Source organism: Cetorhinus maximus, chromosome 1 (genome assembly GCF_964194155.1).
Source record: "Cetorhinus maximus chromosome 1, sCetMax3.hap1.1, whole genome shotgun sequence".
Classification (NCBI taxonomy): Eukaryota; Metazoa; Chordata; class Chondrichthyes; order Lamniformes; family Cetorhinidae; genus Cetorhinus; species Cetorhinus maximus.
In genome coordinates, this window is record NC_135879.1 from 169,177,557 (window position 1) to 169,191,732 (window position 14,176).

The 14,176-nt window shown below is 42.7% G+C and overlaps 1 protein-coding gene across 1 annotated transcript in view; it reads left to right on the forward strand.

Moving 5' to 3' along the window:
* Positions 1–14,176, forward strand: part of dhx29 (DEAH (Asp-Glu-Ala-His) box polypeptide 29) — a 161,254-nt gene that overhangs the window by 67,237 nt on the left and 79,841 nt on the right. Inside the window, exons 10-13 of the mRNA XM_078549709.1 lie at positions 4,660–4,783; positions 10,205–10,789; positions 12,771–12,914; positions 13,321–13,497. Of these exons, the coding sequence (XP_078405835.1) occupies positions 4,660–4,783; positions 10,205–10,789; positions 12,771–12,914; positions 13,321–13,497 (1,030 nt within the window). The remainder of the gene's footprint in view (positions 1–4,659; positions 4,784–10,204; positions 10,790–12,770; positions 12,915–13,320; positions 13,498–14,176) is intronic.

The window sequence follows — 14,176 nt, forward strand, 5'->3', positions numbered from 1 at the left end:
AGGAGGAAGAGAGGGCCAGAAGGGGGAGGAGGCCAGGTGTCCCTATTCAGCCTCCAGGGGAGCCACCTGTGGGAGGACAGGTGCAGGTACAAGGGGCACAGGGCCAGCAGGTAACCCAAGGCGTAAAGGGGCACAGAAGACGCCACTATCCTGCTGCCAGGGTTTACAGGCTGTGATGCAGCTACCTCAATATGCCTGAGGTGCAATGCCGAAGGAGGCTCTGCCTCTCAAGGGAAACGGTGACCTCCATCTATCAGATGATTGGCCCTGACATCAACTCTAACTGTGTGGGTGGACACCCCATGCCAGTGGCGCTGAAGGTCACGGTGGCCCTCAACTTTTATGCCTCCGGCTCTTTCCGGGGTCAATGGGTGATCTTTGTGGAATCTCCCAATCAGCTGTCCACAGTTGTCAAGTTGGTGACATTCGCTCTGTTCAGGCATTCATTGACTTTCATTCACTACCGCATGGATGAGGCCAGCTAGGCAGAGTGAACCAGAGACTTTGCTGCAATTGCTGGGTTCCCTTGCATCCAGGATGCAGTAGACTGCACACATATAGCCATCAAGGCGCCAACAGGTGAGCCGGGACCCTTCGTCAACAGGAAGGGATTCCACTCCATGAATGTGCAGATAGTGTGTGATCATAGGATGCAGATTCTGCGAGCCTGTGCAAGGTACCCAGGCAGTTTACATCCTCAGACACTTCCAGGTGCTGAGGCTCTTCAGTACTCCAGCCTGGCTGGATGGATGGCTACTGGGCAACAAGAGCTATCCCCTCAAAAGGTGGCCTATGACGCCTCTCCGCCATCCAAGGACAGAGGCTGAGCAGCGGTACAATAGGAGCCATGCCTCCACAGAGGCAGTGGTAGAGAGAACCATCAGTCTTCTCAAGACGCGCTTCCGATTCCTTGACCGTTCAGGGGGCGCATTGCAATACCGCACCCCCCTCCAGATTGTGTGTCACTGATATTGGTTGCATGCTGCGCTCTCCACAATCTGGCACTGGAAAGGGGGGGACGCAGTGGAGGAAGATGATGTTGACGCAGCTGCTCTGGCAGCAGACGATGAGTCCAGTAATGAATCTGAGGAGGAGCACGCTCAGGAGAACGCTGAGGGGATAAACATTGACCTGGGTACCTCCAGGGAGGCAGGCACACCTGGCAGGCTTTGATCCAAGGCTCATTCAGCTAGCCTACCAAAGATGAACCACTACCACATGCCAGGACTACAGGCTCCATACTTGATAACTGACAGGAACATTTGCTTGGTCAACAACTTGCACTATGTGCCATTTCAATAAAACTCAATGACAGACAAGTCACTCATAACATCATGGGCTCTCCTTCACTTGCAGAACTAATGAAGCACCCAGAGGCTTGTTGAGAACAAACACACTTATTGCTTTGGAGCCTGGCATACATAAATTAAATGTAAAGGTGTTCAACATCACAGCAACTTAAAAATAACTTATAAGTGGGGCAAAGAAAGAACACCAGTGATAAGCCCCTGTTGTGCCTAAAGTGATTTATATTTGTGTTTGCGGGTGCTACATCTAGGTGCTTTTCCCCCTGTTGCACTCTGCTGACCTGTTGGCCTTGATGACCTTGGTGGGAGCCTTCTGGGCCGTGGAGCCTGTGCTGGCCCTGCCTGGGTGGCAGCGGCCAGGCATGGCTGGCATCTCCCCAGTTGCCGTAGCCTCATCGGATGCCACAGTCACTGGCAGAGGGGTGGGGGAACTGCTGCCCTCATCCAGAGCGCCCTAAGAGGAGCCCGCAGAGACGCCAGGCAGCTCATGCGCCAATGTCAGGTCGCTTTGGACCTCCCTCCTCACCATTGATGGATGGTCACCCAGCTGGGATACTGGGTGCCCAATCTACCTCCCACACTGACAATGACCACCAGCGGTCATTGTCGGTGTGAGGGCTTGCTGGTCCGAGTGCATCCCCAGGAAGCCCTGATTGAGCTTCTAGAGGAGCCTCTCCATGAGAGTCGCCTCTCTATCCATGGAGGAGACAGTGCGTTCGACCATGAGGGTCATTGCATTGCTCATGTTCCACATGGACTCCTCCATCACGGAGACCATGGCACGCATTCCCTCATGTATCTGCGTCAGATCCTCCCGCACACCCTGCTGGACTCCCACTATCTGCTGCCTCAGAGACGACTCCAGAGGCACATCATTAGGAGCATGTTCCTGGTCCCCAGCAGTCCTCCGACTGCCAGTGCCCTAGGCACTCTCTGCCTCCACCTGCACCTCAAGTGAGTATGAGGTGCCTTCACCGCTGTGCACAGAGATACTAGCCGATGATCTTATTTCCACCGAGGTGCTAGTATCTGCGCTGGTGCCTGCCTGGCTGAGAGGGTGTGACGCTGGTGCATTCAGATCATCCGTGCCCTCGGGTGAGCGGTGTTCTTTCAGGCTTCTGAGGTTGAGGATGTTCTGGTGAGCCTGAATGGAAGAATAAGGACATGTTTAGTTGAAGTGGTTACACTGTTGATGTGCATGCCTGGCACCTGGATCAGGGTGCCCTCGTCTTTCCATTATCAATGGGGATTCCATGTTGGAGGCTAAAATCAATATGCAGACAACAGTGGAATGGTTGCAATAACAGACATTCTGAGAACAGTTCACTGCATCTTACCTCCCTGTGACACCCCAACCGTACCGCTGTCGGTTGACCTAGGCGTGTGATGCCTCTCCAGTTCCAGTGCCTCATGCTTGTATCTGGTCAGGATTAGAAGGTGGGGCGGCCCTCCGCCAGTCTGCAGCCTCTCTGCATTATTGTGGGCTGCCTATTCTTGAAAGGAGAGAGGAGCATTGATTAGCCCACCCTGCACCTGCATTGCCATTAAACATAAAAACATAGAAAATAGCAGCAGGAGTAGGCCATTTGGCCCTTTGAGCCTGCTCCGCCATTCATCATGATCATGGCCGATCATCTAACTCCGTAGCCTGCTCCCACTTTCTCCCCATATCCTTTGATCCCTTTTTCCCCAAGACCTATATCCAGCTCCTTCTTGAAAACACAATGTTTTAGCCTCAACTACTTTCTGTGGTAACGAATTCCACAGGCTCACCACTCTCTGGGTGAAGAAATTTCTCCTCATCTCAGTCCTAAATGGTCTACCCCATATCGTCAGACTGTGACCCTGGTTCTGGACTCGCCCCACCATCGGGAACATCCTTCCTGCATCTACCCTGTCTAGTCCTGTTAGAATTTTATAGGTTTCTATGAGATCCCCCGTCATTCTTCTGAACTCCAGCTAATATAATCCTAATTGTCTCAATCTTTTCTCATATGTCAGTCCCGCCATCCCAGGAATCAGTCGAGTAAACCTTCGCTGTACTCCCTCTATAGCAAGAACACCCTTCCTCAGATAAGGAGACCAAAACTGCACACAATATTCCAGGTGTGGTCTCACCAAGGCCTTGTACAATTGCAGCAAGACATCCCTGTTTCTGTTCTCTAATCCTCTGGCTATGAAGGCCAACATACCATTTGCCTTCTTTACTGCCTGCTGCACCTGCATACTTACCTTCAGCGACTGGTGTACGAGGACACCCAGGTCTCGTTGCACATTCTCCTCTCTCAATTTATAGACATTCAGATAATAATCTGCCTTCCTGTTTTTGCTACCAAAATGGATAACCTCACATTTATCCACATTATACTGCATCTGCCATGCATTTGCCCACTCACTCAGCTTGTTCAAATCACACTGAAGCATCTCTGCATCCTCCTCACAGCTCACCCTCCCACCCAGCTTTGTGTCATCTGCAAATTTGGAGATATTACATTTAATTCCCTCATCTAAATCATTAATATATATTGTGAATAACTGGGGTTCCAGCACCGATCCCTGTGGTACCCCACTAGTCACTGCCTGCCATTTGGAAAAAGACCTGTTTATTCCTACTCTTTGTTTCCTGTCTGCCAACCAGTTTTCTATCCATCTCAATACACTACCCCCAATCCCATGCGCTTTAATTTTACACGCCAATCTCTTATGTGGGACTTTGCCGAAAGCCTTCTGAAAGTCCAAATGAACCACACCCACTGGCTCCCCCTCATCAACTCTACCAGTTACATCCTCAAAAAATTCCATTAGATTTATCAAGCATGATTTCCCTTTCATAAATCCGTGCTGACTCTGTCTGATTCTGCCACTGTTTTCCACGTGCTCAGCTATTAAATCTTTTATAATGGACTTGTGCAGATATTTCTCTGCTCCCCTTTTGATATTGTTCAGTATGGTATTGGTTCAAATGAAGCATTTCCATCCAACATATTGACCTTTTTTATGTTATCAGATGCTGATGTGATTTTTGCTTTGTAATTTCATTAATCATTGTAACTTTTTGTTTAGTGGAGAAAGCTGCAATATTTCCTAACAGAATTTCCTTGCCTTTACATATGATGACTTAGCATTATTTATTCAGTAATATTTATATGGGGAGATTTAGTTGTTATTTAGAGTAAAAAATCAAGGTTGGTATGTCTATTGGCTAAGTTATGATGTGCCCTTTCCCAAGAATAGTCTAAGGGAAGGAATTTCAATTGGTGAAAGTGCTGAGCTAGCAGTCAAAATGCAGATGTTTTCCACCACTAAACATTGGCATAAACCTGCCACTAAATATTGCCTTTATTTTATTCAGTGTAAAAATAAATAGGCAGAAGGATGGAATCCTGGAAGTATGTCCCACAATTCTCACGGAAGATTCCATGCAGGCCCAACATCTCGCATCTACATTGGCCCTGTGGCATTTAGTCAGAGGACAGGTAAGGTGAAACATTAAACATCTATTAATTATGCATTTGCCAGTTAATGCATTGAGAAGCCTGCATATTTTTTCTTCCATGCCTGGAGGAATGGAAAGATTCTCTTCAAAATATTATCTTCTGGTGATATATGGTTCCACAGGTGCTGGGCATTCTTCAGCACTTCACCTTAGTGCCCACTCACCTAGATTTCCTCGAGGAGCATTGATAGTCTGAGCACCTCTGGGCAAGGAAGTAGGAGACAACCAGAGACAGAGTTCCTCCTTTTGATTGCTGTGTGGCGAATAAGTTTAAAAAATGTACTTACATGTGTGGATGTTAAGTGAAGTTAGAACCTGACTTAGCTGTGCTGCCCACTGTCATTCCTAAATGACTAAGTAGCCTAACAGGTATGATCTAGATGAGTGGACACTAATGTGAAGTACTGAAGAGTGCCCAGTATCTTGTGGAACAAAACATCACCAGAAGATAACATTTTAAGGAAAGGAGAAAGAGTAAGAAGAAGAAAAAATTGTAATCAAAAATACAGTTGAAGTGCACAAAATCATGATTGGACTTTATAATGTTCTTTCCTGTTCAAGTATTTTTTTAAAAAGAAGATTCTTAAATTCTATTGCTTCATTTCCTTATATTTTTTGAGGAAAAATAATTGAACTTGTATTGCCTCATGTGAACAAATATTAATTTGAGGAAATACCAATCCTGACAGTATTGAACTAACTTTGGAATGCTTCAGTAAACATATATTGCTTTGACCATGTTTTTTGCGCTTCCTTGATTGCTTGCAAGCGGTGGCAATTATTAAATCTTAGAAAAATCAATGGAAATTGTAAAGGTTGTTTGATTTCCTTTTTGAGATAATTTCAGCTTGCTGGCCTTGTTCCATTTGTTTAAGTGAGAAAACAAAACATTTAATCCTGTTAAAATAATAGTAATTAGAATTGCCTTCCTGCTCCCCTCCCCCCACCCAAACTCTTTATTGGAGTGCTGTGTAATGACATGAAAATTGCAGTGTATCCCTGGAGGGAGCATTGAGAGATCTCCCTGAAGGAGGGCATCTTGTACTGCTTGGATTTGAGAATACATGCTGGCCAGTGTTCAGACACGTTTACAAATTACTCAAAGGGTGCTTTGGAACCTACATAAATTTAAGTCAGCTCTTAGTATGCAAATTAAGATATACTGTGTTAGTGGGGAAACCCTGCCAATGTTCTTGATATATTTGAAACTTAGTGGCAGGGCAGAACTCTGTCTATGTGTAAGCACATAGGTACAGAGCAGTCCAGATCACAGCCCGGCTGCATAAACAAAGTACTGTTGGCAATGAATGGACAGTATCATTTTACTTGTATTCTTGGGTTTCCCTTTCCACCCAGCCCTTTTTGCTCTTTTCAAAATGCATATAGAGATGTGATATTGGTCTTAATTGTATCACTCATGGTGCAGTCATTTAATACATAAATTTGCTGTGCCAAAAAGCTGTTTTTAAAAAGAAAAATGACATGCAATTGTGTGGCAAGAATTATCACTTTTTTTGGTAACGTAGTTAGGGGTTAATAACCACCATTGCCTCAATTCATATGATAATTTGTCATGTGTAACGAAAGGCTGTTTGAAGGGTGTATTGAGGCCAAAGTTGAAAAATACTGCTCCTGGGATATGGGTGTCTCTAAGCAAGCAGCATTTATTGCCCATGACTAATTGTTCTTTTTTTAAAAATGGGTTTCTGGCCACCTTGAACTTCTGCTGTCTTTCATGTATTTAAAATGATGTTATCCGCAGAATTCTAGAATTTTGACTGACTAACTATGATGGAATGATGCTGTACCTCCAAGTCAAGATTGGTATGTGACTTGGAGGGTAGCACGCAGGTGAAATTCATTGACGTTGAATTGTAGAAGCCTACCGCATGGTAGGAGGCCATTTGTCCCAATGTTTCTGTGCTGGTTCTGTGTAACAACTATCCATTTAGTTTGACTCCTTGCTCTTTCCCCGTAGCCTTGCAATTTTTTTCCCTTTCCAAGTATTTATACGATCCCTTTTTGAAAGTTATTAAATCTGCTCCCACCTTTTTCCGAAGAAGAGTCATATTGGACTTGAAGCATTAACACACTTTTTCTATCCACAGATGCTGCCAGTTTCTAGCACTTGCTGTTTTTATATCAGCATCCACAGTATTTTGCTTTTATTCTACCTTCTTCTTCTTAGACAGTCCCTCGGGATTGAGGATGACTTGCTTCCAATCTGGTTTGATGCGTTCTGAGATGGCTGATAAGCCCAATGCGTGATCTGCAGACTCTGCCACTTATTGGGCAGGTGAGAGGTTTGGAGGTTTGTGTGCTCTCTCCAATGCCTCAACTTCACCCCTGTTTGCTGCAGACTGTGTTTGGTGCCTTCCCGAATGAACATTCTCCATTTTGGTTGGTTGGTCGCAAGCCAGGGACTCCCATGAGTCGGCGGGAATGTTTGAATTGTTTGGGGATACTTTGAGGATATCCCTAAAGGATTTCCACTGTCATCCTGGGAGTCTCCTGCCATAACCAACTCCAAGTAGAACGGTTGCTTCGGGAGTCTGGTATGAGGCATACAAACGACAAGTCCCATCCAGCAGAGTTGGTTTTCAGTGATTAGTGCCTCGATGCTGGATATGTTGGCTTGAGAGAGGACACTGCTGTTGGATCGCTGTTCTTGCCACCGAGTTTATAAGATTGTGTGAAGGTGGTACTTTGGTGGTACTTTCATGCTTTGAGGTGCCTGTTGTAGGTTGTCCAAGTCTATGAAGCATATAGGAGAGCGAGAATCATTGCTGCCCAGTAAACCATGACCTTAGTCTCTGGTTTGAGATCCCAGCCCTCAAATAGTCTTCTTCCTCAGTTGGCCAAAGGCTGAGCTGTCAGCCTTCATCAAGAGGGGGATCACGAGATACAGAAAATGATCCACGTTTTCCAGGTTCTTGCTGTTGATAATCGATGCAGGAAGGTGATGTGGTGTGGGATTAGGTTAGAAGAGGACCCTTAGTTTTCTGTGCATTTAGTGAAAGGCTAATTTTTCTCTATATGCTTCAAAGTAAAAGTTGACAATGACCTGGAGCTCAGTTTCTGAGTGAGCACGCACAAAAGTGTCATCTGCAGACTGAAGCTCAGAAGTTGTAGTCATTTTGGCTTTTGATTGAAGGTGACATAGGTTGATTAGTTTCCCAGTTCTGTAGATTTAAAAAAAAATTCTTTCATGGAATGTGAGTGTCGCTGGCTAGGTCATCGTTTGTTGCCATTTCCTATTTGCCCTTGAGAAGGTGGTAGTGAGCCACCTTCTTGAACTGCTGTAGGCCGTCTGGTGTAGGTATACTGCTGTTAGAAAGGCATGGATTAAATCTGTTTCCATCATCCTTTCAGGCAGTACATTTTAGAACATGTCATTCACTGCGCAAATAAAATACCCCTCATTTCTCCTTGTTCCTTTGCCAGTTATTTTAAATCCGTGTCCTTTGCTTACTGACCCACTACCAATAGATAGTTTCTCCTTGTCTACTCTTATAAGTTTGAATGCCTCTGTTCAATTTCCCCTTAATCTTCTCTGTTCTAAGGAGGACAAACCCAACTTGACTAGTCTCTCCACATAACAGCACTGCTCTGCCCTGGAAGATGTCGTTTTTTTTTTAGTATTATTGCCGCTTCATTCAGCTAGGTGAGTGGTGAATACTTGTTCATACTCCTGAAATGAAGCTTGTTGATGTCTGAGAAGTATTGCATATCTCTTGTAATTATAATGCTGATAAGGCTGGTCCAGTCAAGCTTCTGGTCAATGGTGACTCCCAGAATGTTGATCATGGGGAGTTCATTGATTTGTGGTTCCTTTGCACGTCAGCAGGAAGCATTTGGGTCTTATTGGAATGGTCATTACCAAGTATTACTTGTTCATGTTATTCCATGCTGTATGTTGTTCAGGCCCTTGTGTTAGCTGGCATGGGCTGCTTCAGTTTTGGAAGTGTCGTATACGAAGCACTGCAGAATTGATTTAAAAAAAAAAAATTCATGAGATGTGGGTGTTGCTGGCTAGGCCAGCATTTATTGCCCGTCCCTAATTGCCGTTGAGAAGGTGTTGGTGAGCTGGCTCCTTGAACCGCTGCAGTCTTTGTGATGTAGGTACTCCCACAGTGCTGTTAGGGAGGGAGTTCCAGGATTTTGACCCAGTGACGGTGAAGCAGCAGCGATATTTCCAAGTCAGGATGGTGAGTGGCTTGGAGGGGAACTTCCAGGTGCTGGTGTTCCCATGTGTCTGCTGCCCTTGTCCTAGATGGTAGTGGTCATGGTTTTGGAAGGTGCTATCTAAGGAGCCTTGGTGAATTACTGCAGTGCATCTTGCAGATGGGACACACTGTTGCCACTGTGGTGGAGGGAGTGAATGTTTGTGGATGGGGTGCTAATCAAGCAGGCTGCTTTGTCTTGGATGGTGTCCAGCTTCTTGAGTGTTGTTGGAGCTGCACTTATCCAGTCAAGTGGAGCATATTCCATCACACTCCTGACTTGTGCCTTGTAGGTGGTAGACAGGCTTTGGGGTGAGTTACTGCAGGATTCTGAACCTCTGACCTGCTCTTACAGCCACAGTATTTATACGGCTAATCCAGTTCAGTTTGTGGTCAATGTACCTCCCAGATGTTGATAATAGGGGATTCAGTAATGGTAATGCCATTGAATGTCAAAGGGCAGTGATTAGATTCTCTCTTGTTGGAGATGGTGATTGCCTGGCAGTTGTGTGGCTTGAATGTTACTTGCCACTTATCAGCCAAAGCCTGGATATTGTCCAGGCCATGCTGCATTTGGATTTGGACATGGACTGCTTCTAATGGACACGTTCAAATGCCAGATGATCACGTACAACCAGGCTCATTGAGCACTTGCCAGGAGTAAGTACATTAGCTATTTTTTCTTACCAGTTTGGGATGTTCAGGCCATTTGTCTTAAATTTTGTTTTGTTGAGGTATTGTCTGTCTTCTTACTGTAACTTTTCTCACGACACTGGGCTTCTGCTCGAGTAAGATGGTAATTTTCTCTGACTGTTCATGTTGTTTTGTAACCAGCCACCATTGAAAAGCACAAAATCAGTGTGAGGTTACTTTCCCTCTGATTTTGTGGAAGTACCTGTCCTCTCCTTCACACTGGTGTTCAAATATTTTTTTGAGCTTTTTGCCCCTGTATTCACAACTGTGTGGTCAGTTGTCTACCTATTTCATCATATTTTGTCTGATTAAGGGAATAGCAAAATAGCAAACATGTCAGAAGCTATGAATTGTGAAGTTTTAAAAAGAACACTTTTTTGTCCTTGGTGTTTGAATGAGATAAGTATATTCTTAACCATGCAGAATGACTACTTCGAACTTCTATGCATCAGATTTTAGCCCTTTTTCTTTTTCAAAAATTTCAGGCAATACATCAGTTGCTCCCACCTACATATAGGGAAGTGTGGATTGATTGGAGTGAAGCTGAGAAGAAGAAAACTGAAAAAAGGCAGATAGAAAGGAATAAACCACGAGAACAATTCATCACCAGACTGTTAAACACACTAAAACAAAAACCATCCACTTGTATTTCATCAACAGCAGATGATGCAGAAGACTCCTGGGAGAATTTAATAACTGAGGATGACTTCAGAAACCTATCTATTGATAAGGAGAGAGCAGATAATTTGGACTCAGCAAAGATTATTTTAAAAAACTTGCAGAGTTCTGTCAAATTTCATAAGCTTTTGAAAGACAGGCAACTGTTACCTGTCTTTCAACACAGAGTGCAAATACTTGAAACTCTGAGAAGGCATCGGGTCGTGGTTGTAGCAGGTGAAACAGGCAGCGGGAAGAGTACTCAAATTCCTCAATTCCTTTTGGAAGATTTACTATCGAGTGAGACTACAAAATGCAATATTATTTGTACCCAACCTCGAAGGATTTCAGCAGCGAGCCTGGCAACCAGGGTTTGTGAGGAACTTGGTTGTGAAGAAGGTCCTGGAGGAAAAGTAAGAGATAACCTATTTCAGAGGCGAAGTGGGTCATTTTGAAAAAAATGGTCCTAACCCCTAATTTTGGAGCTGTATTTTTTTATTTTAATTGAGAAACCAAGGTTAAGGTCCTTGGTGTCTGCATTAACAAAGCAGAAAATGATAAAGATGATGAGACAAATTCAAGTAGTGATTTAAGTGCTGACATGTTTGGGCTTAAGATGATAGGAGGAAAGAAGGCTAACGTAGGTTAGGAGTTTCACAATTGCTGCTGGTAAAGCATGAGTGAGTACAGAAGACTACCATGGGTTTTGACTTCAATGCAGGAATGTGTAAGGGAGTATTTGGAGTTCAGAAGGAACAAGAGTGAAAGCTCAAAAGAATTGTTGGTTGGGTTCCTAATTGGAATCAACCCAATTCACCAGTGATTAAGGTTTGAACAAGACTTAAACCCACAAGGTAAGACTAGATTCTTTCGATAGCAAACTCAAAGGAAATTTACTTAGAGGAATATAAATTGATACAGGATTATAATATAGAATTAAATAAGTCCAAATATTTTAAAAATCGTACATCTATACAAATAAACCTTCTCCAGTTTTATTACACAAATGTGTACCTGTAATTAAAATCCTCCACTTTCTTCTTTCTACGCCAGTTTATTTGCTTATAAATTAGTCTAAAGTGTTATCAATTCAATAGACTTTAACTACACTTTTCAGTTGGTGTTGGCATGAAATCCAGCTGACTTTCAATTGGCTTACACACTTTATTTTCCCATTATGGCTTTGTCTACTGAATTATTGGCTGATTGTTAAAATCCTACTAAATGTTTTACCGTCATTCATAAGTAGTTTCCTGGGCTCAACAAAACCTGAAAAGAAATAGTAAATGAAGTCAGCAATCTGAAACAAAGGAATAGAAGAGTAAACATACAAAATTTGACAGGCCAGCTTCCAGAGGACAACATTTTTGGTCATCACTTCTTTTAAAGAGCGTGATATCTCATATTGCCGAGGAAAATGATATGCCATGTACCTCAAGTTCCAAAGATGCTTTCATAAATTGCTTCATGTTGGGGCTCCTTTTTATAAATTGTCAGTGGGTTTCAAAGGTAAAACATGGATGTGGATTTGTAACTGACTGAAGGGAAAGGAGGAGTAATGCAGGGACCGTGAACAAAATAGAAGAGGCTGGGTTTTCAGTAGTTGTTCCTAGAGGTAAGTGTTTGAGACCTCGCTTTATAATCTCCTAGGTTTTTAAATTCATAGATGGCAGCAAGTTAGGAATTGTAGCTCCAGAGGATACGGTTAAAATACTAAAAAGAGAGCTCATATGGGCTACTTTGAATTTACTGATTGAAGCCAATTAAATCTCAAATTTTAATATATTAAATCTCCCATTTGTCACAGTCAGAATTTTGTCAAATGACCTCCATTCTTGTTTTATGTTGCCATACTGATCGGGTTCTATATTTGAGTTTGTTTTTAAAAAAAAATTCTTCTTGCCACTTTGTCGATGGTGTAATCACAGAAAATAATCCAGCCGACTCTTTGAATCGTTATTTTTTCAGACTTCCGTCTTGTGACAAAGGTACAAAATCTGCTTTCCAAGAAGGTCGCAGTGCTTGTATTGAGATCAGCAATCCTTTAAATACATGCTTGTAACCTGAAAGAAAGTTACCATTTGGATTTTTTTTCTGTACTTAAAATGTACAGCCTGGTTAAGTTGAATATTTTGTTTTGCTCAACTGTTTTTGAAAGACTCGATGACAGATTTCCGAGTTTTACCCAGGTTGGTTGCTTCCTGCAAAAGAGTATCAATTGAGTAGGATTCATGATAGGCAAATTGTCAATTTCTTGAGAGGACTTGGTATTAGCATACACAACATTTTATAATTTCTGGGCTAGATTTGTGCTTTGAGTTACTTGTATCTTGAAAACCGTATTCTTACGAAGAAGCATGCTTTTGTAATTTGGGTTAATGCCTCAATTTGCAGAATTCTCTTTGTGGTTATCAAATCAGACTGGAAACAAAAGTTGGAGAATCATCCAGGCTTTTATATTGTACCACTGGTGTCCTCCTGCGGAAACTGCAGCAAGATGCGCTTCTTACCAGCGTGTCTCATGTCATTGTGGATGAGGTAAGTAAACTTTGCTGTACTTTATTCCTGTGTAATAAAATGCACTATGCTCTGATGATTGGAGCAGTTTCAGTGTAGGTTAGGTGCAAATCCTGAATTCCAAGCGTTGTAACTAAAGGATAGAACTTGGTACAGTCCTAGACCACATGGTGGTTTTATCCACTTGAAATGCTGGGGATATGCACTTGCAACATGCCTAATTCATTAACTTTTCAAAATAGGATTGGTGTTTTAAGCTAAGGAATCAATTAATAATTTAGAAGAATTCCCTGTTCATCCATTAATTTTTGGTTTTTCATTGCTGCAAAATATTGCCATGTATGCTTCAAGTATAAGTCTTAGATGAAAATTATTTGCTTTAACCTGTTTTAAAAACCCGTTTCCTGATTGTCCCTTTATGTTGCAGGTTCACGAGAGGAGTGTGCAGTCAGATTTTCTGTTAATCATCTTGAAGGAGTTAATGCAAAAGCGTCCCAATCTAAACCTAGTTTTGATGAGTGCAACTGTGGACAGTGATAAGTTTGCAAAGTACTTTGGACACTGTCCCGTTATCAATATCCCTGGGAGAATTTATCCAGTAGAGGTGAGAACAAAGAATGAGAGCATAAGATAAAAGCAAAATACTGTGGATGCTGGAAATCTGAAGTAAAAACAGAAAATGCTGGAAAAGCTCAGCAGGTCTGGCAGCATCCATGGAGAGAGAAACAGAGTTAACGTTTCGAGTCCGTATGCTGAAGAAGAGTCATACGGACTCAAAACGTTAACTCTGTTTCTCTCTGCCAGATGCTGCCAGACCTGCTGAGTTTTTCCAGCATTTTCTGTTTTTATTATAATGGGAACATAATGTTTCACTTTCATGAGTATTTTCACAATACTGGTGAAGAATATTGTGATAAAGAAGATTAAAATTAAAATTCTTTAAAACAAGTGGGCAAGAGCTTTATAAAATTCTTCCATAATCTGATCATAACAGGAAAAAGCAAAAAGATGTTTGTTTTTCTTGGCAAAAACTGCCTTGTAACAAACGGCCTACGTTATGTAACTGTCATCACTTGGTGTTCTCCAGTGACCTTAAGCATACAATAATCATTTTTTCTAAAAGCCCTCAATTCTGATAGAATGTCCTTTGGAACTGTAACATGAATTGTATGATCAAGCTTTCCTAAATAGAATCTCACGCATTCCTCCAATTATGGAGATTTCAATTACCTCCCTATTCATTAACTGGGAATCATTATGCTTTGTCTTTCAAACGGCTTTCT